Genomic DNA, 18,504 nt, shown 5'->3' with positions numbered 1-18,504 from the left:
AATTGGTATAAAGCACCCGGATTCTCAGCTTGGGTGCCTTCTTCAGGGACAAAAAAAAACTACTCAGCTTTATATAAATTTTAGTTGATCTTAACAGATGCATTTTTAATATATTTATTTCTTATATGAGATCACACGTCGATTATGATGAATCTTTATATTCTAACCCCAATACTCCAACTAACCCTAACCTGTACTAACCACATGGGACTCAAAACTTTATTCCCACGACTACCATTCCTATCTCACCGGCACCTTGAGTGATAGATAGATTGGCGCTTTACAGTTTATTCAAATACATTTTACTAGTCCAAGAACCGGAATGATTACCCCTGATTTTTGAAATGTTTTTATAAAAACTGTTTGTTGTTATACTTGATTATTTCCGCTATAAAATCGATTTTAAATGCATTTATCCAGTTTATTGGTCGCATAACATAAAAGCTTTTAGAAAATACACATGAACATCATGCTCTTTCATATCGCAGTTATACACATGCAGTAACAAATCAAGACGCAAAATGAAACATACATGTATACCTTTGGTGAATATAAGCCAAGTAAGTACATATGTATGTAAATAAAATTATTGTTTACGGCCTCTTCTTCACTCCCAACACCAAATAAAGACATCAAAATAAAACAATTTAATATCTAACATATTTTAACTTTCACAATTCTGAGCCGAACGAATACCGTATTGAATTTGCACTATTGTAAGTTATAATAGATCATATTACTGCAAATTATTGGCCAGTGTCGTGTTTTTCATATTAGGCCAGCAAATGGTTAGAATCCATTGAACGTCGTTTCTATACAGCATGTATTTCCCCTTCCATTCTGCTGTTGTTGACTGCTGTCTTCTTTCCCATTTTACCACCACTCATTTATGCATCTGGTGAAAAAGTCAGCACCTCTCTAGCAGAAAATCTTCCTGTGACAGGGTCCAGCTCAGCCACGTGGGCATCACGTCCCTTTCCGTACACGGGATGAAACGGTTCAGGGTTCCAGAGAAACAAACGCCCATTCTCAATCACATAGCTGGGTGTTTTGGACTCGTATTGGATCAAAACTTTCCCGCCGTGTGGGTTTTCTCGAGATGTCTGAAATGTGAATTTAAACAGCTAAGCGAGATAAATAAAAATGGCACGGCAAATGAGCAATCCTATCTGGCTTGGTCCTACTTTTTTCTGATATATTGTACATATAGACCCCGATACTTACATAGAACAAGAACTCTCCCTGGAAGATTGCAGACCCTGGCATAAGAATTCCTGAAAATCCTGGACCACTAACGTTAACAGTCTGAAGGGCCTCTACCATCCACCCGGCATCTGACACTGGGACGTTCTTATACGCCCGGCTCTCATGCCGATTTGAGTCTGAAAAGAAAGACATAAAACCATATGAAACGCCATAGTGGTGCTGCCTTTCGGTTGCATATGCAAAGTACCTGTATGAGTCGTTTTGCTCCAGAATGTCAAACATGGGGCTATTTTTTTCTTCTTTGAGTTGTTTTACTTTTACCGTGTATATATTTTACAAATACTTCATAAGTCCTCTTTCTTGTTTATCTTATAACACGTGGCCTCATAAAATGCATATTTTCTAAAAACAATTCCCATCTTACCTAAGATAACTCTACATTTGGCTGCTGGGTTGATGTGGTATGGATGGAAACTTAGTTTTCCTCCAAGCAATGGTACTTTTCCGTCTAAGAGATCTTGGTCAGTTAAAGCCGGCAACTTCATTCCAAAATGCTCCTCGAATATTTTGATACGTTTTCTTCCTTGGGCAACAATACTCTCGTTACTACAACAAATTGTTCGCATGATTATTAAATTATTGTGCTATGCCAAGTAATATTATATCAAGATTTCATTCAAACCGATCCTCAAATTTATGACTTTCTGATGATCTTCATATATAAAAATAAACTCAATTTTTGTGCATAATAATTAAGTGATGAGAAACAATACCAATTTCTCTCACCACAGAACGATTGCAACAGGACATTAGATACGACATTAGAGGACGGTTAAGTCTAGGATGGAAGATAGTTTGGCTTTTATTTTAAGTGGATATATACATTATCTTGTGAAAATAAGAGACGGTATTTTAAGCATATTGCAAATGTACGCCTTATAATCACCGTGTATTTTGTTGTCTACATGTTTGAAATACTCTGTATGGAGATATAAGCAAGCAATTTTTCTTTGCATGTTTGCTGAAGGAACATGTGATAAGTTGGCGTAAAAACAGTTTGCTTCTTAAGATTCAAGTATTGAGTAAAATAAATGGCATGAAGATATTAAGAGAAATTAACCTGCGACACAGTCAATTAAATAGCTAGAAACTACATGTAGAAGTTTTCAACCCACTATATTAGTAAAATAAATCGGTTAAATATAGACAGTGGACAATGACACATACGAAAAGCACAGTACCAATGAAATCGTTAGAAATATGGAACGGTTACACCACACCGCCTTTTACATAACAAAACAAAAAATAACTTACTCCTTTCGACCAGCGCAACTGTGATGCTCCTTGAAGCGAGCAAAATTTTGAATATCTAAATTCCAGTTCCCTTCATAAGTATACACAAATATTTGACGATAGGCGATGTCGCGTGATATTTGTCTGGCCTCGCATGCATCCTGTCTGAAGAGTCCATGGTACCACTTGAGCCACCTATGCATGGCCGATGGCCAGAGTGAAGATAGTGGGGCGTGGTTCCCAATACTACCTCCATTGGCCGTTGAAGGGATTGATAGGTAAACCAGTAGCATGTACAATAAAGCAGACATGACCATATATGTCGCCTTTAATAGATACAAATATATAGAACAATGAGGTAAATTGTTGTCGATGAATCAATTAAGGCAACTGCAGTGCATCTTTTTAGTTTATAATTCATCGTCGAGAAACAAAATTTTCTCCAGCCACCCATACACATAGTTGAAATATTAAAGGAGAAAAGGGTTTAAACTGATTTAAACTACAAGATGAAAAGAACATACCTTCGAATTCCCCATGAAATTACACAGGGATTGTCTTACAGAGAAGGCATTTACTTGGCATTAAGAACATTTTATACATTAGTCTGGCCTATAGACCACTGGCCTAGTGCGGACACAAAATATTTAACCTACGCTACATTAAGACTAATGTTGTCCATAAAATCAAAACGATTGCCCGTCACCATCGCATAAAGTTAGCCATTAATGGCGATTATAGTTAAACCTAGCAGCATGGGAAAGGTCAGACAAGGCACCTAACAAATTCCAACACTCACCTGTAACAATAACATTTCGTAGTGGGAGTTAGGTGGGATTGAACAGATGAAGACTATTTTAATAAATGTTAAAAACTGTACCCTGTACCATATTCCATATTTCATAGACCTCGCCAAGAACCACAAGGGATGGGAAGGGACTTGTAAGAAAAATGTTAGTTTGATATTGAAATGGTTTAATCCAAACAGGTTATTTTTTACATAAACGATCAGTAAGTTAGGTATTGCAGTGGTTTCCTGACAGGCATAATCCACGGTCAAATTATTTCCGAAAAGGGGGCAGGAACTTGTCCTGCATGTTATAAAGCATCTTTAAGCTAGCGGTTTTACTGAACTCCAGGTGTCAGAATAAACATTGACTATGCCCACCTGTGCTTTGGACTAATGAATTATGTACTGCTTTATTATTTACACAAGATAGCTGTCCGTGATTATGTATGAATTATGTTGACAGTTTTTGAATTGCCAAGTTCAAAGTTGCTATAAGTCACAGTAATCATGACGCACTAGATGTGACATAGACTTGGACTTCATTCACCAACTGACCAAATGTGTTTAATTTTTGTGAAATGATATATTTTTATGTCTGGTGACCAAAAACACGTGCGCATTCCTTATATCTGTGACATTCAAAGCGCTACTTATTGTAAGGAAAGCGGTCGCTTTTAAAAGCGGTAAAGTGAAGGGATTTATTTCCAGGTTGCGGGGTAAAACACATGTTTAAACAGATATATAACTTGGAGCTCTTTTTCGGTTCGTTTCTCTTAATATGTAATGACGCGCAACATTCAATATGGTGAACAATTCGGGCTCAGTAGGGCGACTATGAGATTAATATAATTATATTGATTTCAAATCGATTTGATTTTCTTTCAGATTGAAAAGCCACTGACACCGGTACCGAGTTTGCTAGAGTTGGCCAAATTTCGTCTCCAAGTGGTCGCCAAAGCAAAAGCAACAGGTCTCTATTATGTCAGAACGCTTGAGATTATATTAAGAACTATACGTAGAGATATGTTGTTGTAATAAATTGGATTTTATTATCACCAGTCAAAACAGATCAAAGTCAGCTCCGCAGACATAACATTTCTGAGTTGTTCAACTTATCAAACTTAACATAATCCATGTTGTTATGATGAGTGAATCAGTAAAAGTCACCAATATATGTATTGCGCTGCCATAACACAGTCGACGCGGTGGATATTCTGAATAAGGTGGCAACCATCCCTTACACGAGTTGACTCGACTCCATGTTGTACAGAGATCAAACAGTCTTTTTCATCTCACTTCAAGTAGCCCGTTCAAGCATTAGGCCTACTTCAATTTCTTGTTAAACATTAAAATTATTATTTAAGCACGCCTTTGTGGAAGCCATGTCCACTTCGTATATCTCACTCTGGTATCAATTGATTTTCTTTGCGGCCACGCCTGCATGGTACAATATCATTTATCATAGCTTTCAACAAAAATATGAGCACCGTATGATGACGATGATGATGGACATATGCCACTTCCTAGGCCACGCCCATTCGACTATTTTAAACCCAGATATTACACGGTAAGTTACGTCATTATGGACGGATAAGACTGAGGTATAAGGATATATCTGTCAGTGATTTGCACACGACAGAAATGCCATGGTACAATGTAACTGCAAAGTATCACCACGTTAATTCGAATTTTGTAGTGAACATTTGTCAGTATAGATATGGTGGGTCGTCTTCTTCGTTCATTTAACTTGAAGTCCAAGAGTAACTAAAGTTGATAACTAGTCAAAGACATTTCTCTTTAAGTTCATTTCAAAAGCGATGAAGACCGCTTTAATGATTATCATTAAAGCAATGAAGACCGCTTTAATGATAATTGTTCATATTCCAAAGAACTCAAATATAACAAGAGCGAATGATATTCTTTTTTCAATGATTGTGAAGAGTGCCCATTGAAATGAGAGTCATCACTACATCAGATTAATGAATGCGTCGCAACGGTAAATATCAGCATGTAACTGTCGGTCGATTCTCTTTCACATTTAACAGCCCACGTAAAGAATTGCATTTTGACATTCCATACTTTCTGATGTTGGAAACGGCACTGCAGCCGTAGTTGTAGTTGTGGGTGTGGTTGTAGTTGTAGTAGGCGTGGTTGTGGTTGTGGGCGTAGTTGTTGTGGTAGTAGGTGTGGTGGTAGTGGGCGTGGTTGTAGTAGTGGGCGTGGTTGTGGTAGTAGTGGGTGTGGTTGTGGTAGTTGTAGTAGGTGTGGTTGTAGTAGTAGTAGGTGTGGTTGTGGTAGTTGTAGTAGGTGTCGTTGTAGTAGTAGTGGGTGTAGTTGTTGTGGTTGTAGGGGTAGTTGTCGTCGTTGTTGGTCGCTGCGTGGTGGGTGCTGCTTGTGGAGCCCGGAAGAAAAAGGGATTTCTAAAGAAGAAAAACCATGGTGGCCGTCGGGTGGTGATAGAATCAACCACGGGCGCCACAGTGGTCGTCGAAGTTGTTGACGTCGTCGTTGGCGTCGTTGTTGTCGTTGTTGTTGGCGTCGTTGTTGTTGTTGCTTTGGTAGTGGTCGTCGGCTTAGGAGTTGTTGTAGTTGTTGGTCGTGGTGTCGTGGCGACATTAGGGCTTCGGTAAAAGATCGAAAACTGTCTCCAATATCGACGAATCAATTCATAGAAATTTATAGCGACATGCAAATTCGCCTCTCCGTTTCGTTCCAAATCTTCTCTGATGTCATGGAGGAAATTGTCTTTAACGCTCTGCTGTTTGTGAGAGTTGATTATGTAATTTTGCAGGTCCGCGATTGTATTAACGCCAGATCTTTGTAGGTCCGCGGAGACCTCTTCTAAAATGGCCTGCACAGCCGGATCGTCGATGGATAATGGCTTTGCAGTGGAAGGAGGGGGAGTAGTGGTTGTTGGTATAGTCGTGGTTGTAGGCGCAGCAGTAGTAGTAGTAGTAGTAGTAGTAGTAGTAGTAGTAGTAGTAGTTGTAGTTGTAGAAGTAGTAGTAGTGGGTGGAGCAGTGGTTTGAACAGTCGGCCGCATTGCAAAGATGTTTCCGAACCTCTTCAGCCAGTAGTTGTGAATGAACCCAAACGATGGGCTGCCCCCTGCTGACCTACTTCCGCTTGGTCTCCTTCCGGGTGACCTATTTCCATTTGACCAGCTTGGGTTTCGGTTGTTATTATTGTTAAAATTATTTAGCTGCGAATTTCCTTTATTCGATGATCCAAATCCATTTATAAAGCCATTGACAACCCAACGCTTTTTGCGACTGTTTGTGCATTGCGCACTCTTAGTATCAAAATTGCCTATCCTGCCTATTGTCGCTCTGAAATTTGATAAAGGTTAAATAACGTTTGTCAGGACCATCCATTGGTATATTTGTACAGATGAAACACAATTTGAAATTGGCGTTTACACTACAGTAAATTGTATATGGTATATACGTTGACATTCTTAAATCACCAATGTGTTACCCAAGACTATGGATCACTAACGTAACCGCAAAAATAAAGTGCACACAGGCAACCAAGAATTGCTTATATATATTAATTACCATACTGCAAGTAGCACACGGTAGAATGTTTTGCAAAAAAGAAGGGGAAAGTTTGGAATCTGATAACAAACCTTGTTAAAAGATATCTCTTTATACCCATGGTACTGGTGTCTGGCGGGTTGGAAGATAAATAAATGGCGGCGGCACCTGCCTGTAAACGGAAACGAGAGAATTTACATTGTAATAGATGCATGTACGTACATGTACCGGTATGTACATTTATGTGAATGTGTATGTATGTACTGTACATTTCACAGAGCTTAAAAAAGGAAGACTTCATTATCATTCCAGAATTATTTCCCGATTGTTTTTTGGGATACGTAGATTTTATTTTTGACTGACATGGAGCAGATGAATTTACACTGTAAAAATCAAATAATGTTATTTGGCAGAGATAAACTACCACTGAGGGACCATTCCCACAGATATTTGGATCGATCTATGTCCCTAGGGAGTCTCACTAAATTGCTATCAAACTAACCGGCTTAAACGTCTGTCACGCCTAGTAAAACTGTTAGGGGGTAATTATCTTTACCCCTAGCTGATTCGGTAGGCGTTACAGACATTTAAGGCTCTTGAGCTGATAGCAATTTAGCGTGAACCCCCAGGGAGTTAGGTCGATCCAGATGGATTGATGTAAGTATGGGAACCCAGTCTGGGAGGCGACACTTACCACCATGGGAGAGGCACCAGACGTTCCTGTAATTGATAAAGAATATTTCTTAATATTATTTAACAACAAACTGCGTAAATATTAAATTCCACTTTAAACCTATCTCATATCACACACACACACGCACGCACGCACGCACGCACACACACACACACACACACACCTATATATATATATAGAGAGAGAGAGAGATGGGCTGTTAATAACCGCTATCGACTTTTTCCTAAGTTCTTACCTGTCATGGTAACTGGATCAAAATCAGTAGAACTGCTTCCGCCAGTTATGGACTCTCCCTAGAAAAGTAACAACAAACAATACATGCATATGCTGTCGAAAAGTGGATTTAGATTTTAAAAAAAGCATTTTGCAAATCAGCCTTTTTAGTTTTCGTTTGCATATAGAATTAATGATGAGCGAACCTCTGTAGTCTAACTGCGTACCTCTAGGATCTTAACACAAAAGTTTCTATCAGGCAATCTGAAGACAGGTAGTAAAAATTACTCCATTACACGAGGCAACGGTAGGTATTTTAAAAGCTATTACTGGCTCTAAGCTAGGTCACAGACACACACACATATATATATACTGGTATACAGTGTATGTAAATATCATTTTTAATAACAATAGTAATTGCAGTAAAAACCAACCAAACCAAATGCCAAAGCTTACCGGTGCATAAATTGTCACGCATTTGCCATGATTAGAAAACATTGATATCCTGTCAGCTCTGCTAATTGATCCGACGGATATCCTGTAAAGATCACAAGAAAAAACTTTGTTTCGCGTGGTGCCGTCAGATGTGTTGAAATGCTATATGTATCTACAGGACGCAGCGGGTACGTACGTTACCTCCAACAGCTGCCCAAGTATGTCAAGCAAAACGAGTCAATATCAAGCATTTTCCATCCTTGTACACAACGCATTACAATAAAATTGTCGAAACCTACTAATACACAATATTTATGCATATTTGCCAAGCGAATTAAGAAACATTTTTGTACTTGTCACCCCACCCAAAGCATATGGCATTTATAAATGGCGGAGGCACACTCACACGTGAGTCGCACTGGAAGGGGACCGGGTACAGGCGTCTGCATTCTCATTGCCGGCTGCACATACAACAGTAATGCCCTGTAATTATGGAACGGATTATAAAATCATATGACAAACTGATTTCCATCTAGTGTGGTCTAACGTCCACACGGACAGAACAATTTTTGCTTTTTTACATTCTTACTTTAAAAATTTTCTCAGATAATACAAACAGTCACCGACTAACAGTGCCTTCCTTCTAAAGTATAAAGTTCTTAAAACATAGCTGCTTGTATAGTGATTTTCTTGAAAGTGAACTGTGAAAAGGACACATGCCCATACGGTACATGTACTAGACATTGTAAATCACCCAAAAATTCGCCTTCTTTGTTGTTTTAAGTACAGAGAACATGACCTACCGCTTCCGAGGCATCATTAGTGGCTGTGTTCAACGCGTTGCTGAAGGAACCACTCAGCGACATACTGGAGGAAAGAAACAGAAATATTTATCAAAACAAAAATTGCCCTCAATAGTGTCATTATTCTTCATGCAAAAACAATCTGAAGAGAAAGGCCGCCAATAGTATAGTGAGTCTTTGTATAAGATGATTATCTTAAATCAGAATATTTTACGCACATTATTTTTGTAATATGAACTAGAAATGGACCCTTCTTATATACCGTAGAAGTGGTATATACCGTTGTATTATGAACTATAAGTAACTTCATGACACAGTGTGTACTTTTAACGGCTATCGCCAACATTTTGATCGTCATTAGTTCCTCTAACCTGTCATTATAAAAATGGCTACAAAAAAGAAAGAAAGAAAGAAGAGAGATCGAGAGAGATCATGTAGCTGCCACTCACTTGATTACACTCTTTCTTGTTTTACCGCTGCTCCGGGCGTGAGAAATCACCACGTCCATTGCCGCCACCACGCCACTGTAAAATATATAACAGGCAACATTATACAACAGGCAATATAGAGCCTTCCAACGGGATAAGAACTGATAGCACTCGATACAAAACCCATCTTTACATCTACGATTTCTGGTTCAATGAACAATTATCTTTATCGTTGTGGTTTAAGCTACTGTAGTCTACATTGTAATAACAAACCAAATTATATCTTGGACACAGCTTCAAAATGTTTTAGACGGCTGGGGTATATACATGTACCTTGGCGAGAAAGGTGAGAGCTTCGTGCTCAGCAAAACCCGCTGAACTCCCTTTTCATGCTTTAAAACGTTCGCCTACCTTACGGTCCCGACTCCTAGCCGTCCATCTAGCACCTTTACTGAGAACACCGTGGCCCTCTTGGCGATCCCGTGAACGGTACCGGCGGCAATTACTGAAACAGGGAAGGAGAAACATGTTCTAAATATAGCCATGGGCTTGGCGTTTCGAAATTGTGGTGAGTTGCCTGTATTTTCTTGTTGCTTTTTGCGGCGAGGAATATATTTGTAAGTAGACACGTTACGCCTGTGTATAACTGATATTATTGACACAATTATCTCACCTGCAGTCCAAGAACCATGACCGTTGTTGTCCTCTTCTGTAGCAAATAATCCCGTTGTCACCTATAAAAAGACGGACAGCATGTTCTATCTCAGAGCTCTGTTTGAATGGTGATCAATGTATTGTCTTCAGTATGTTGGGAAGGTGTGAATGAGTTTATAAGGGTGTGTTACATTACTTTCAGCAATTTTAACTTTTTTTGAAAACACATCGATCTGTGTTTTGGTGTATATAGTGCTATTTAATTATCTGTTGTTGAACTTAAAATGACATGCTGATGATTTGCAAAATAAAGATAAACTACCAACACAACCACAATTGCGGTAGGTGCGCCAATCATTGACAAATGCGACATCGGTCTCAAATGTCCTCGATCACAATGGCAATTTTATTTTGACACCCCTGCTTTTCCTTTTATATACATAAAAAGTATTTTCTTACCCTCTGTACTCTCCCTCTTAGCTCGTTAATAGTCATCCTTATTCCTCTGAAAAAGACACGTAAAATGATAATAAATCACACAATCAAAAGTGTCTAATCAATAAAGTGTTTTTATGATATAATTTATATTTTATAAACCATGGCTTTTGGCTGCTGCTGATGAGTATATTCATTAATATGATTCAGTGTTACAGCATTGATATATCTAACCATAGTTGAAATATACGACATTCAGTAGGGTTTTGGCAAGAACGTTCAAGCAATATTTCTCGGAGACGGACGCTTTGGCTATTTTGAAAACGATTAGGTTATGCAATTAACGATTTTTTGTTCGAGTATGGCCCTTGGTATGTCTTATTGTATGGCCAGCACTTTATTAACTTCACAATTCAAAATAACACTCTTTTATAAGAAAAATTAATCTTCAACTGACTTCAGTCAAGTAAACGATTGCATGCATTCCGCGTTAATATCGTCTTTTGCAGAGGTACCCGGTACTGTTAGTCATCTCCCTACTTTGCCACATGCCTCAAAAAGGCAGCATAAAATACGTTACAATACACTATAAAAACGCTGGACCTTTTACCTAAGCGTTTATACTGTATAAATATCATTCTTAGTGAGAGTTTAGAAGAAAACTACTTGAGAATCCAGCTACAGCCTAAACGGGGTTTGAATAAACAATTCTCATTACGGTTTCATGCCCGTTATTCTGACTTAAACTGGTGTTTTGTACTTACGTATCCATCATATATATATGGACGTCATCCCCGCCATGTCCTAATAAGAGAAAAAAGATTGATCAGTACAAGCTATGCAAAAGGAAAACTGTTAACATTTCCAGTATTTTAATTGTTTCTTTCTTCTTCAAATGAAGGTTAAAGGTGCGTGGTATGCCTATACAAACTTTGGGATACATTTCCTTGGCAGTTACTGCTTGTATCTACGTTCGTGATTTTATACTTCCTTGATAGGAAAAAGGCTTTTGCGAGCAATTATACGGATCAGTTTATATCCTTGCGTGGTCTGCTAACCTGTCGGTTACTGGTACGGTTCTGAGTATTGCATTTTAATGTTAAAACATGTTAAAACATCTCTAAATCAGTTTAAATTAGATACGTTTTTCCTTGAATCTGATAGAATAAAAGTTGCAATAATGTGGTTGTTTCGTTATTTTAGGAAAGAACGCATATCCTACCTTCGGCTGCGAACTGTCCCCGGCTCTCAGTAATTGCTTCTCTCTGGTCAACTCTATCTATACCCTGAGAACAAAGATGTGATAGTATTATATATTTGGTTATTTTAAAATACATCAAATACAATTAGGTGGAAACAAAGACGGTGAGGGATCCAGGGTCATAATTAAGGGGAACACAGTAATGTTCTCGGTCTCGCTTCGCTTGTCGTGTCAGAATGCAAAAAGAAGCATACATGTATAACGGAGGCATGGGGCCATGTACGTGCCACATATATTTAATTTTAAAAAGACAGGGCATACCTACCATGTAAATACTTTTATTTATGTTACGGAACTGCAATATGTTGAGTTCAGTGGGTTAGGGTAACAAGTTGATTATAACAATTGTCAGAGTATTTAATTTAGGGGTTAAAATTCTGAAAATATATGTTTAATTGATTTTTTTTAGATAATTTACGGTATACATACCCAGTTAGAGAAAGACAAACTCATGGGTGAATCACATGTATGAGATACGTATACCACTTGGTCTGGCTCTACGTCTTCTATTACTGAATGCATTAGTTTTAGCATTCGCCTCGTCCTGTACAAAAAGTCAGAAAAATTATAAATAATAAAATTGCAATTACATTATAACGCACAGTTGCTAAGAAAGATTAACAGAAAATCAAATAGTTACAAGCGCCAATAATAACATACGCCTTCTCTATACAGTTTTAGCTTTTGCATCGTCCTGCTAAGATACAAAGAAGTAGGCCTACCATTTCATTTTCTCACAAATTGTGGCGTATTATAACGGTGAATTAATGAAATGAGAGAGGCTGTCCAGTCAGCGCCATTATGAAAATACGTCTTTGTAAAAACCAAAATTACTTTTTTTATTCTAAAATAGAGGTTTTTGATAAGATCGATTATAGTGATGGTGTTGCTCTAGCGTATTAAATATGCACATAAAGATGAAAAAAAGCAATTTTGGTCACTTTTGCATTATTTCTAAACTATTCTAAGACAAATTCTCAATTAAAGCACAATAAGGAATAATCAATTCCATGAATAAATAAAACCATAATAATGATAATAACCATAATTTGTAATAAAAACCACTCAATTGATTAATGTCCAATTTTTAAAGGACACCAACCTTTCGTTCATCCTCATACTGCAGTACAAACGATCCCCGATGTAGGATGTGTGCATATCAGTAGTGTCCAAAGTATAGCCAACAGTTCTGGTCCATGTTAAAAGACCACCCACTGAAATGATGTTTTAATTCAAAATATTGTTCAACATTTAATGTTTTTTAGTTATTTTTGCAGCTATGTCTCAATATATATAGGATCGTACGTTTCAGTATTTGTGTCAGACTTTACTTTCCGATATCCTACCTTTAAGGATAAATTAACGTGTTTCAGTACTTGTGATCCAATAGACACATTGCGTATCAGTTCCCATTACCGATCCGACTAACTCTTTTTTAGTTAGAGGGTGAATTATTATAATTCGTTTGTCAAAAAATAGAAGACCTTAAAGAAGAGTAATGTGTCATATATATCATTACTAATCTCGCAAAGTGTGCCTTTTATATAATTCCAACGAAGTGTTTGTCTACCTGTCGTATCAGAAACGTTTGAATGGATAGTATACACTTAATTACAGCTGGTATAACTTTAAAGGCAAAACAGAGACAAATAAAGTGCTATACACTTATTAAAACCTTAAAGGTAGACATATTTGTAAATAGCACACCTTGACTTTCCTTGACTCCCTTTTTGCCTATCAATAAGTACTGGTCTTTGACATCTGGTGTCCCATCTGGCAACGACCTTATACGCCTTGATTTATGCAGCTCTGGAAAAAAACAAACATTTTGTTAATATATGTCTTGATTCTTATCAGCATTTGGAATTTGTCAGAAACGATTCGATCAAATATCATAGTGACATCATGCATCATAGTCACATGAAGGCACCGTATTCTCTACAATCCAAAAATTAGAAAAGAAACAGCCGTAACATGGGGTTCTTTTAACATTTATTATAAGGAATTTTAAGATCTGCAGCGTATTTTCATTGACTGCATCATGGGCTGAAAAGACGTGGTAGAATATATATTCCAAACATCTTGCATTCGGTGGGCCATTTTATTTCTGTCCAAGGGAGAGAAGCATACTGTACTTTATACCAAACAATTATTCAGTTGCATCAGTTATCATTTATACACTTTGTCCACAATAATTCCGTAACATCACCTCCATATGCAGTGACTAATACATGGGCCATATTCTGATTTTAAAATTATTAGTCACCCCATAAAAGACCGTGACGATATACTGCTCCACTCTGTGGCGTTACGTATGGTACCTTACCTTACCTGTAGATATTTTCGTCACACATTTGATTGTATTACGACATTCTTCGGGTCATAAATCACAACGTGTATCTACCGGTGTATCGTTTGTTTATCGTATTCATAAATACATACCAGCACTGGTAACTATGACTCGTTCGGTAGGCGTGACAAACTGGGGTCAAAATGCTCGCCTTGAACATTCAAAAAATTTAAATCTATTACAATACACTTAAGACCTTTTATACGAATTGTTTGTACTGTCTTGAACAGTTATTTCCTTTATACCCACGACATACCTTTTACAAAAAATGTTGAAAAAAGAAAGCTACGTAAGCCCGTTTCCTACATAAAATTTTTGAGTCATTCTCGTAATGGGGAAAGAGGCTGACCAATTTCACTAGTGATGGTAAATGGTTGATATCCATTGTACATGTGTTGCTTTGATATTTCAACTTTTATTTTCACAATAAACACAATCGGGCGGATTACGTGGCATTAGAACCATTAGTTTCAATTCGGTTCTTTTGATAAAATGCAAAATCGTCATTTTATTTGCTGAAATAATATTAAACTTTCTTAAATAATCCTTAAAATTCCAAACAAAGGATAGTCAAAATTCGTTTAGTAAGATGGAACTTTTTAAATCTTCTTTAGACGCTGATTCGAAAACATGTAAAGAGACAGGTACATGTACCTGCTTCATTTACCGTTTTGTTCATTCTGTCAAAAATTAGATCGATAAACTGCAATATACAGGAAATTCACGTAGGTTTTTGAAAAGCAAACATGATTTAAAAATGGCCCGTCACTGACCGGTGTGACCGTGTGACGGGGTCAGTCCATGAGTAAGCCTTGAACGTGACTTTTGTCATACTTTGTCCCATGCTCGGACGAACTGAATTTCATCCATGACCTGTTGTAACTCTAGTATCGTGTCTGAAATGTAGTGCATATAGCGGCATTATAGAGCGTCTTCTTCCTTCTACAGTGTATCTAAGCAAAAACAGACACGTTTTTCCTTTTTTCGGCTTTATCAACCAGTTCCATACATTTCCTAATTGTTCAAATGAATAATGTTTTATAATGCAAAACAGCCGTTTAAAATGCATATGTTATTCTCTCTTTGTCTCTCATTGGAGAAAATACTACAAGTTGTCCTGGCAGTGCATTTATCATTCTGTGACATTAAATGACTAAGTAAACCGCAATTAATTAAAAAGAGTCTGCTTACAGAGGCATGTGTGTATGTACCGGTATGTAATTCAAATATTTATGACATTTTTACTTAAGTGGCTCTTTGTACGTTCACCAGGAAGCATTTCCTTATTTTCTACTCGTTCTTTTTTTCAGTGGCTTTGACACAGAGACGTGTCCTGAGTATGCAGATTTTAAGAAATTGCTGTTAGACAGTTGAAGCATAAAATATGTGCTTCGCACTTGCACGCCAACGAATGCACACACATGCATTCATTCACATGTGCACTCATCCGGTATCCACGCGTTTGCAAACATACATGCACACACAGTAATTTTATACAAACACACACACACACACACACACACACACACACACACCGAGAGAGAGAGAGAGAGAGAGTTAAATTCGTATAAATAATGTATGCCAGTACCGCGCGCGAACACACACGCGAACACACACACACACACACACACACACAAGTTGCCATACAGCCAATGCGATCAAGACTGACCAAAGTTACTCGGGTTGTACAGAATATATGACACATGTGTGACTGTTAAGAAGCGTTATACTCGTCCATACAAAGATTTAAGGCTTATTTCACCATGACATATCTTAGAATTCAATTAAGAGCCGGTGACTTCTTTAAAAATGCATTGTATACATATAAGTGGTGTCAAATACATCACCTCAGTTATATAGAGTACCCGGTACCATGCAGGGTGTAAGTAAGTGCAATATCAAAAGGTCACTCTCTTTAAATGTTGCTTTTAAAAATGGTCAGTCTCTGAAAATGTGACCTTACCAATATTTTACCAACAAAATTACGAAAACATCTCCATAAAATACAACCACAGCACTCGGGAAGGGACGTATTGGTAAACTGTTAAATGCTCCTTAGGAATGTAGCAGTTCGGGTGAAAATTATCCCAAATTGGTCCCAAAGGTCAAAAATTAATTTGCCTTACCGGGAAAGCTACTGAACTATAGTTATTGACCGTAGCCTATGGTATTAGTAGGACCAAAAGATAATATCATAAAAGTTGACAAATATTCACAAGCACGGTCTATAAAACAACATATACCATATGTCGTAAATCAAGATGGATGTTCAAAGGTAAATAGAGGACCATACGCGATTATATCTTATAAAGTGAATAATGAATATAAATATTGAAGACGTAGAGTGTTGTTATCTGTGGGTGTTACAGCTAATTCCTGGAATCGGTTATCCTGAAGCTCATCACCTACTTGTACATGATGCACATTATACTAGTAAACATACAATCGAACTGGACAATTTGTGTTCATTAAAACGTCTTATTGTCAAAGGACATTGCACAACAAGTAAGATATTTCATCAATCATTCGAATGTCGCACAGGGAATCAATTTCCAAACAACGTTATTTTTAAAAGTTGACAAAATACCTTTTCGGAATTTTTTTAAATCAAAAATGTCCTTTTCTGTGTTCCGTATTTTATTATTAATTCATACAAAAATCAAGGGAATTTGATTTTCACGAGTTCAGTTTGTGTCCACACATATGCATACATGGGTCTCCATCCAGTTCATGTGCAGTATTACGATGATTGCCGAAGCAATCTTTAAAAATGTAAGAAATCACCATGGGCCTGCTTGTCTATTTGTTACACGTACAACCAAAAACAGAACAGACTTAAGCGAAAACTGATAAAATCATTTAATGAATCTCGAAAGTAATTAAGAGTAAGCAGCCGAAGTTGATAACCAGAAAATTGTCACTGAACATCGTATGTTTTATGGGTCACAACCAAGATCGGTATACTTGTATATTCGTACTGTACATGTTTTGTACTAGAGCGAGTTAAAATCCTTTCATTTACCCTCAGGCATTAACACGACATCAGACCAAGGTGTGGTTGAAAATAAGACATGATATATAATTCCAAAATATGTATATAGAAAAAATAAAGAGAACAAATATTAACAATTATGACTGATATTTTCTGTAAGGTTTCGGTTAGTAAATAACAACAATGTGTGGTCGAATTAAGGTAATTAACTTTATCTTGGATTTCCATCATAAGATACCGACAGATCCGGGTAGAGCCGAGATGGAAACAACTTCTATTACTTTGTATGTGTAGCAATAAGCGGAGCAGTTAACGGATGAACAAAAAACTAAATTCATTTCTTTTTAGTCCAAATTTTGAAACATGTCACTCGCTGGTGTTACAATTTTGATTAAAATCATTCGAATGTCGTAATTAATTCCCAGATAACATTATTTTAAAAAGTTGACAAAATACCTTTCAGGAGATCTTTCTTTTTAATTTAAATGTCCTTGTCTGTGTTCCTTATTTTATTATTGAGGAAAAAAACGTGGAATTTAACTAACAAACTAACTATTCACAACTAATTTCCTTATACTGTTCAAAAGTAGTTGAAAATTAAAAAAGAAACCAGCGCCTGATCACTATACCGAACGGCGAAGACGTCCAATATTAGCATGTGTTGTAATTCTAATTTCAGACAAAACACACACTTACTTTGTCCAAAGGCAGTATATCCATATTCGGCAGAACAGATAAATAGCAATAATGTAATAATCCGAAATCCTTCGACCACTGCCATTATACAGTATGTACAGCTGTTGTTTGTGGACCGCAGTTATATTCACTATGGGGAGGTGGTATGGTATGTCTCTCTACCCCGAAGTATCTGTATGTCGCTATGAGCATAAAGATATACGGGAGATTACCCTTGTGTAGACCATTGCCCAACCAGCTAGGCGTGAAAGATGATACTACAGATATGACTGCGGCGCTCACGCGGTACGCGTAATTATTCTCAATTTGTAACGGTGAGAGTGCGGTCCCCTAAGTGTATCTTAAAATGAATCTGTAACCGCGTAATTATCGTGTTTTAAGGAGTCAGAATTTATGTGATTCTCGACTCCTCCTACCAAGCCGTGCAGACGTATACGGACATGCTGATGAATAAATAATATATTCACAATCCAAATGTCAATGCATACTTGCGAGTATGAGCAAGCAAGCAAATTAACACACGCGCTTCCACATCCTCACACCCACGTATACGCGTACGCGCACGCTCTTTTTACAAAACATTGAGCTTTTAACATAGTAGCGCAAAACCCAATCAAGCATTAACAGAAAAGAGCCTCAGAAGAAGCATTTTGAATATTTTTCCCGAGTAAATAAAGGCTTAGATAAGTTATCTGCTGAATGACATGCAAAATGGACC

General features: G+C 37.4%; 2 protein-coding genes and 1 long non-coding RNA gene across 3 annotated transcripts in view; 1 reads left to right on the top strand and 2 right to left on the bottom strand.

Moving 5' to 3' along the window:
• The window catches only part of LOC147760838 (uncharacterized), a 34,127-nt gene extending 29,805 nt beyond the window's left edge, over positions 1 to 4,322 (top strand). Inside the window, exon 3 of the long non-coding RNA XR_015335507.1 lies at positions 4,175 to 4,322. This is a non-coding gene — a long non-coding RNA (uncharacterized LOC147760838). The remainder of the gene's footprint in view (positions 1 to 4,174) is intronic.
• LOC112041354 (uncharacterized) lies at positions 340 to 3,260 on the bottom strand. The gene is made up of 4 exons (XM_024074435.2): positions 2,521 to 3,260; positions 1,631 to 1,812; positions 1,225 to 1,382; positions 340 to 1,103 (listed from the first exon to the last, which is right to left on the bottom strand). The coding sequence occupies exons 1-4, from the start codon at positions 2,814 to 2,816 to the stop codon at positions 888 to 890; spliced, it is 852 nt and encodes a 283-aa protein (XP_023930203.2). The 5' UTR covers positions 2,817 to 3,260; the 3' UTR covers positions 340 to 887.
• An 866-nt stretch (positions 4,323 to 5,188) lies between the features above and the next one.
• Positions 5,189 to 18,090, bottom strand: LOC106151429 (uncharacterized). Its single transcript, XM_087018018.1, has 17 exons — positions 17,787 to 18,090; positions 13,456 to 13,557; positions 12,851 to 12,962; positions 12,178 to 12,292; positions 11,710 to 11,773; positions 11,252 to 11,291; positions 10,512 to 10,557; positions 10,072 to 10,132; positions 9,810 to 9,903; positions 9,420 to 9,494; positions 8,971 to 9,034; positions 8,574 to 8,650; positions 8,189 to 8,270; positions 7,755 to 7,812; positions 7,520 to 7,545; positions 6,918 to 6,997; positions 5,189 to 6,618 (listed from the first exon to the last, which is right to left on the bottom strand). Exons 1-17 carry the CDS (start codon positions 17,869 to 17,871, stop codon positions 5,328 to 5,330), a joined length of 2,472 nt encoding a protein of 823 aa, XP_086874144.1. The 5' UTR covers positions 17,872 to 18,090; the 3' UTR covers positions 5,189 to 5,327.
• Positions 18,091 to 18,504: the final 414 nt, after the last annotated feature.

Source organism: Lingula anatina, chromosome 7 (assembly GCF_051362555.1).
Source record: "Lingula anatina isolate TDL-2025a chromosome 7, LinAna3.0, whole genome shotgun sequence".
Taxonomy (NCBI): Eukaryota; Metazoa; Brachiopoda; class Lingulata; order Lingulida; family Lingulidae; genus Lingula; species Lingula anatina.
This window is presented reverse-complemented; position numbering and strand designations above follow the sequence as displayed.

What these genes read in the sequence shown, in the direction of transcription:
- LOC106151429 (XM_087018018.1), bottom strand. Translation starts at nt 17,871, where the DNA reads ATGGCAGTGGTCGAAGGATTTCGGATTATTACATTATTGCTATTTATC. An exon ending in CTAGGAGTCGGGACCGTAAG is followed by an intron (nt 9,495 to 9,809) that starts GTAGGCGAACGT and finishes TATATTTTACAG; the next exon opens with TGGCGTGGTGGCGGCAATGG. An exon ending in CTAATGATGCCTCGGAAGCG is followed by an intron (nt 8,651 to 8,970) that starts GTAGGTCATGTT and finishes CCATAATTACAG; the next exon opens with GGCATTACTGTTGTATGTGC.
- LOC112041354 (XM_024074435.2), bottom strand. Translation starts at nt 2,816, where the DNA reads ATGGTCATGTCTGCTTTATTGTACATGCTACTGGTTTACCTATCAATC. An exon ending in AGTTGCGCTGGTCGAAAGGA is followed by an intron (nt 1,813 to 2,520) that starts GTAAGTTATTTT and finishes AATTTGTTGTAG; the next exon opens with TAACGAGAGTATTGTTGCCC. An exon ending in CAAATGTAGAGTTATCTTAG is followed by an intron (nt 1,383 to 1,630) that starts GTAAGATGGGAA and finishes CTTTCTTTTCAG; the next exon opens with ACTCAAATCGGCATGAGAGC.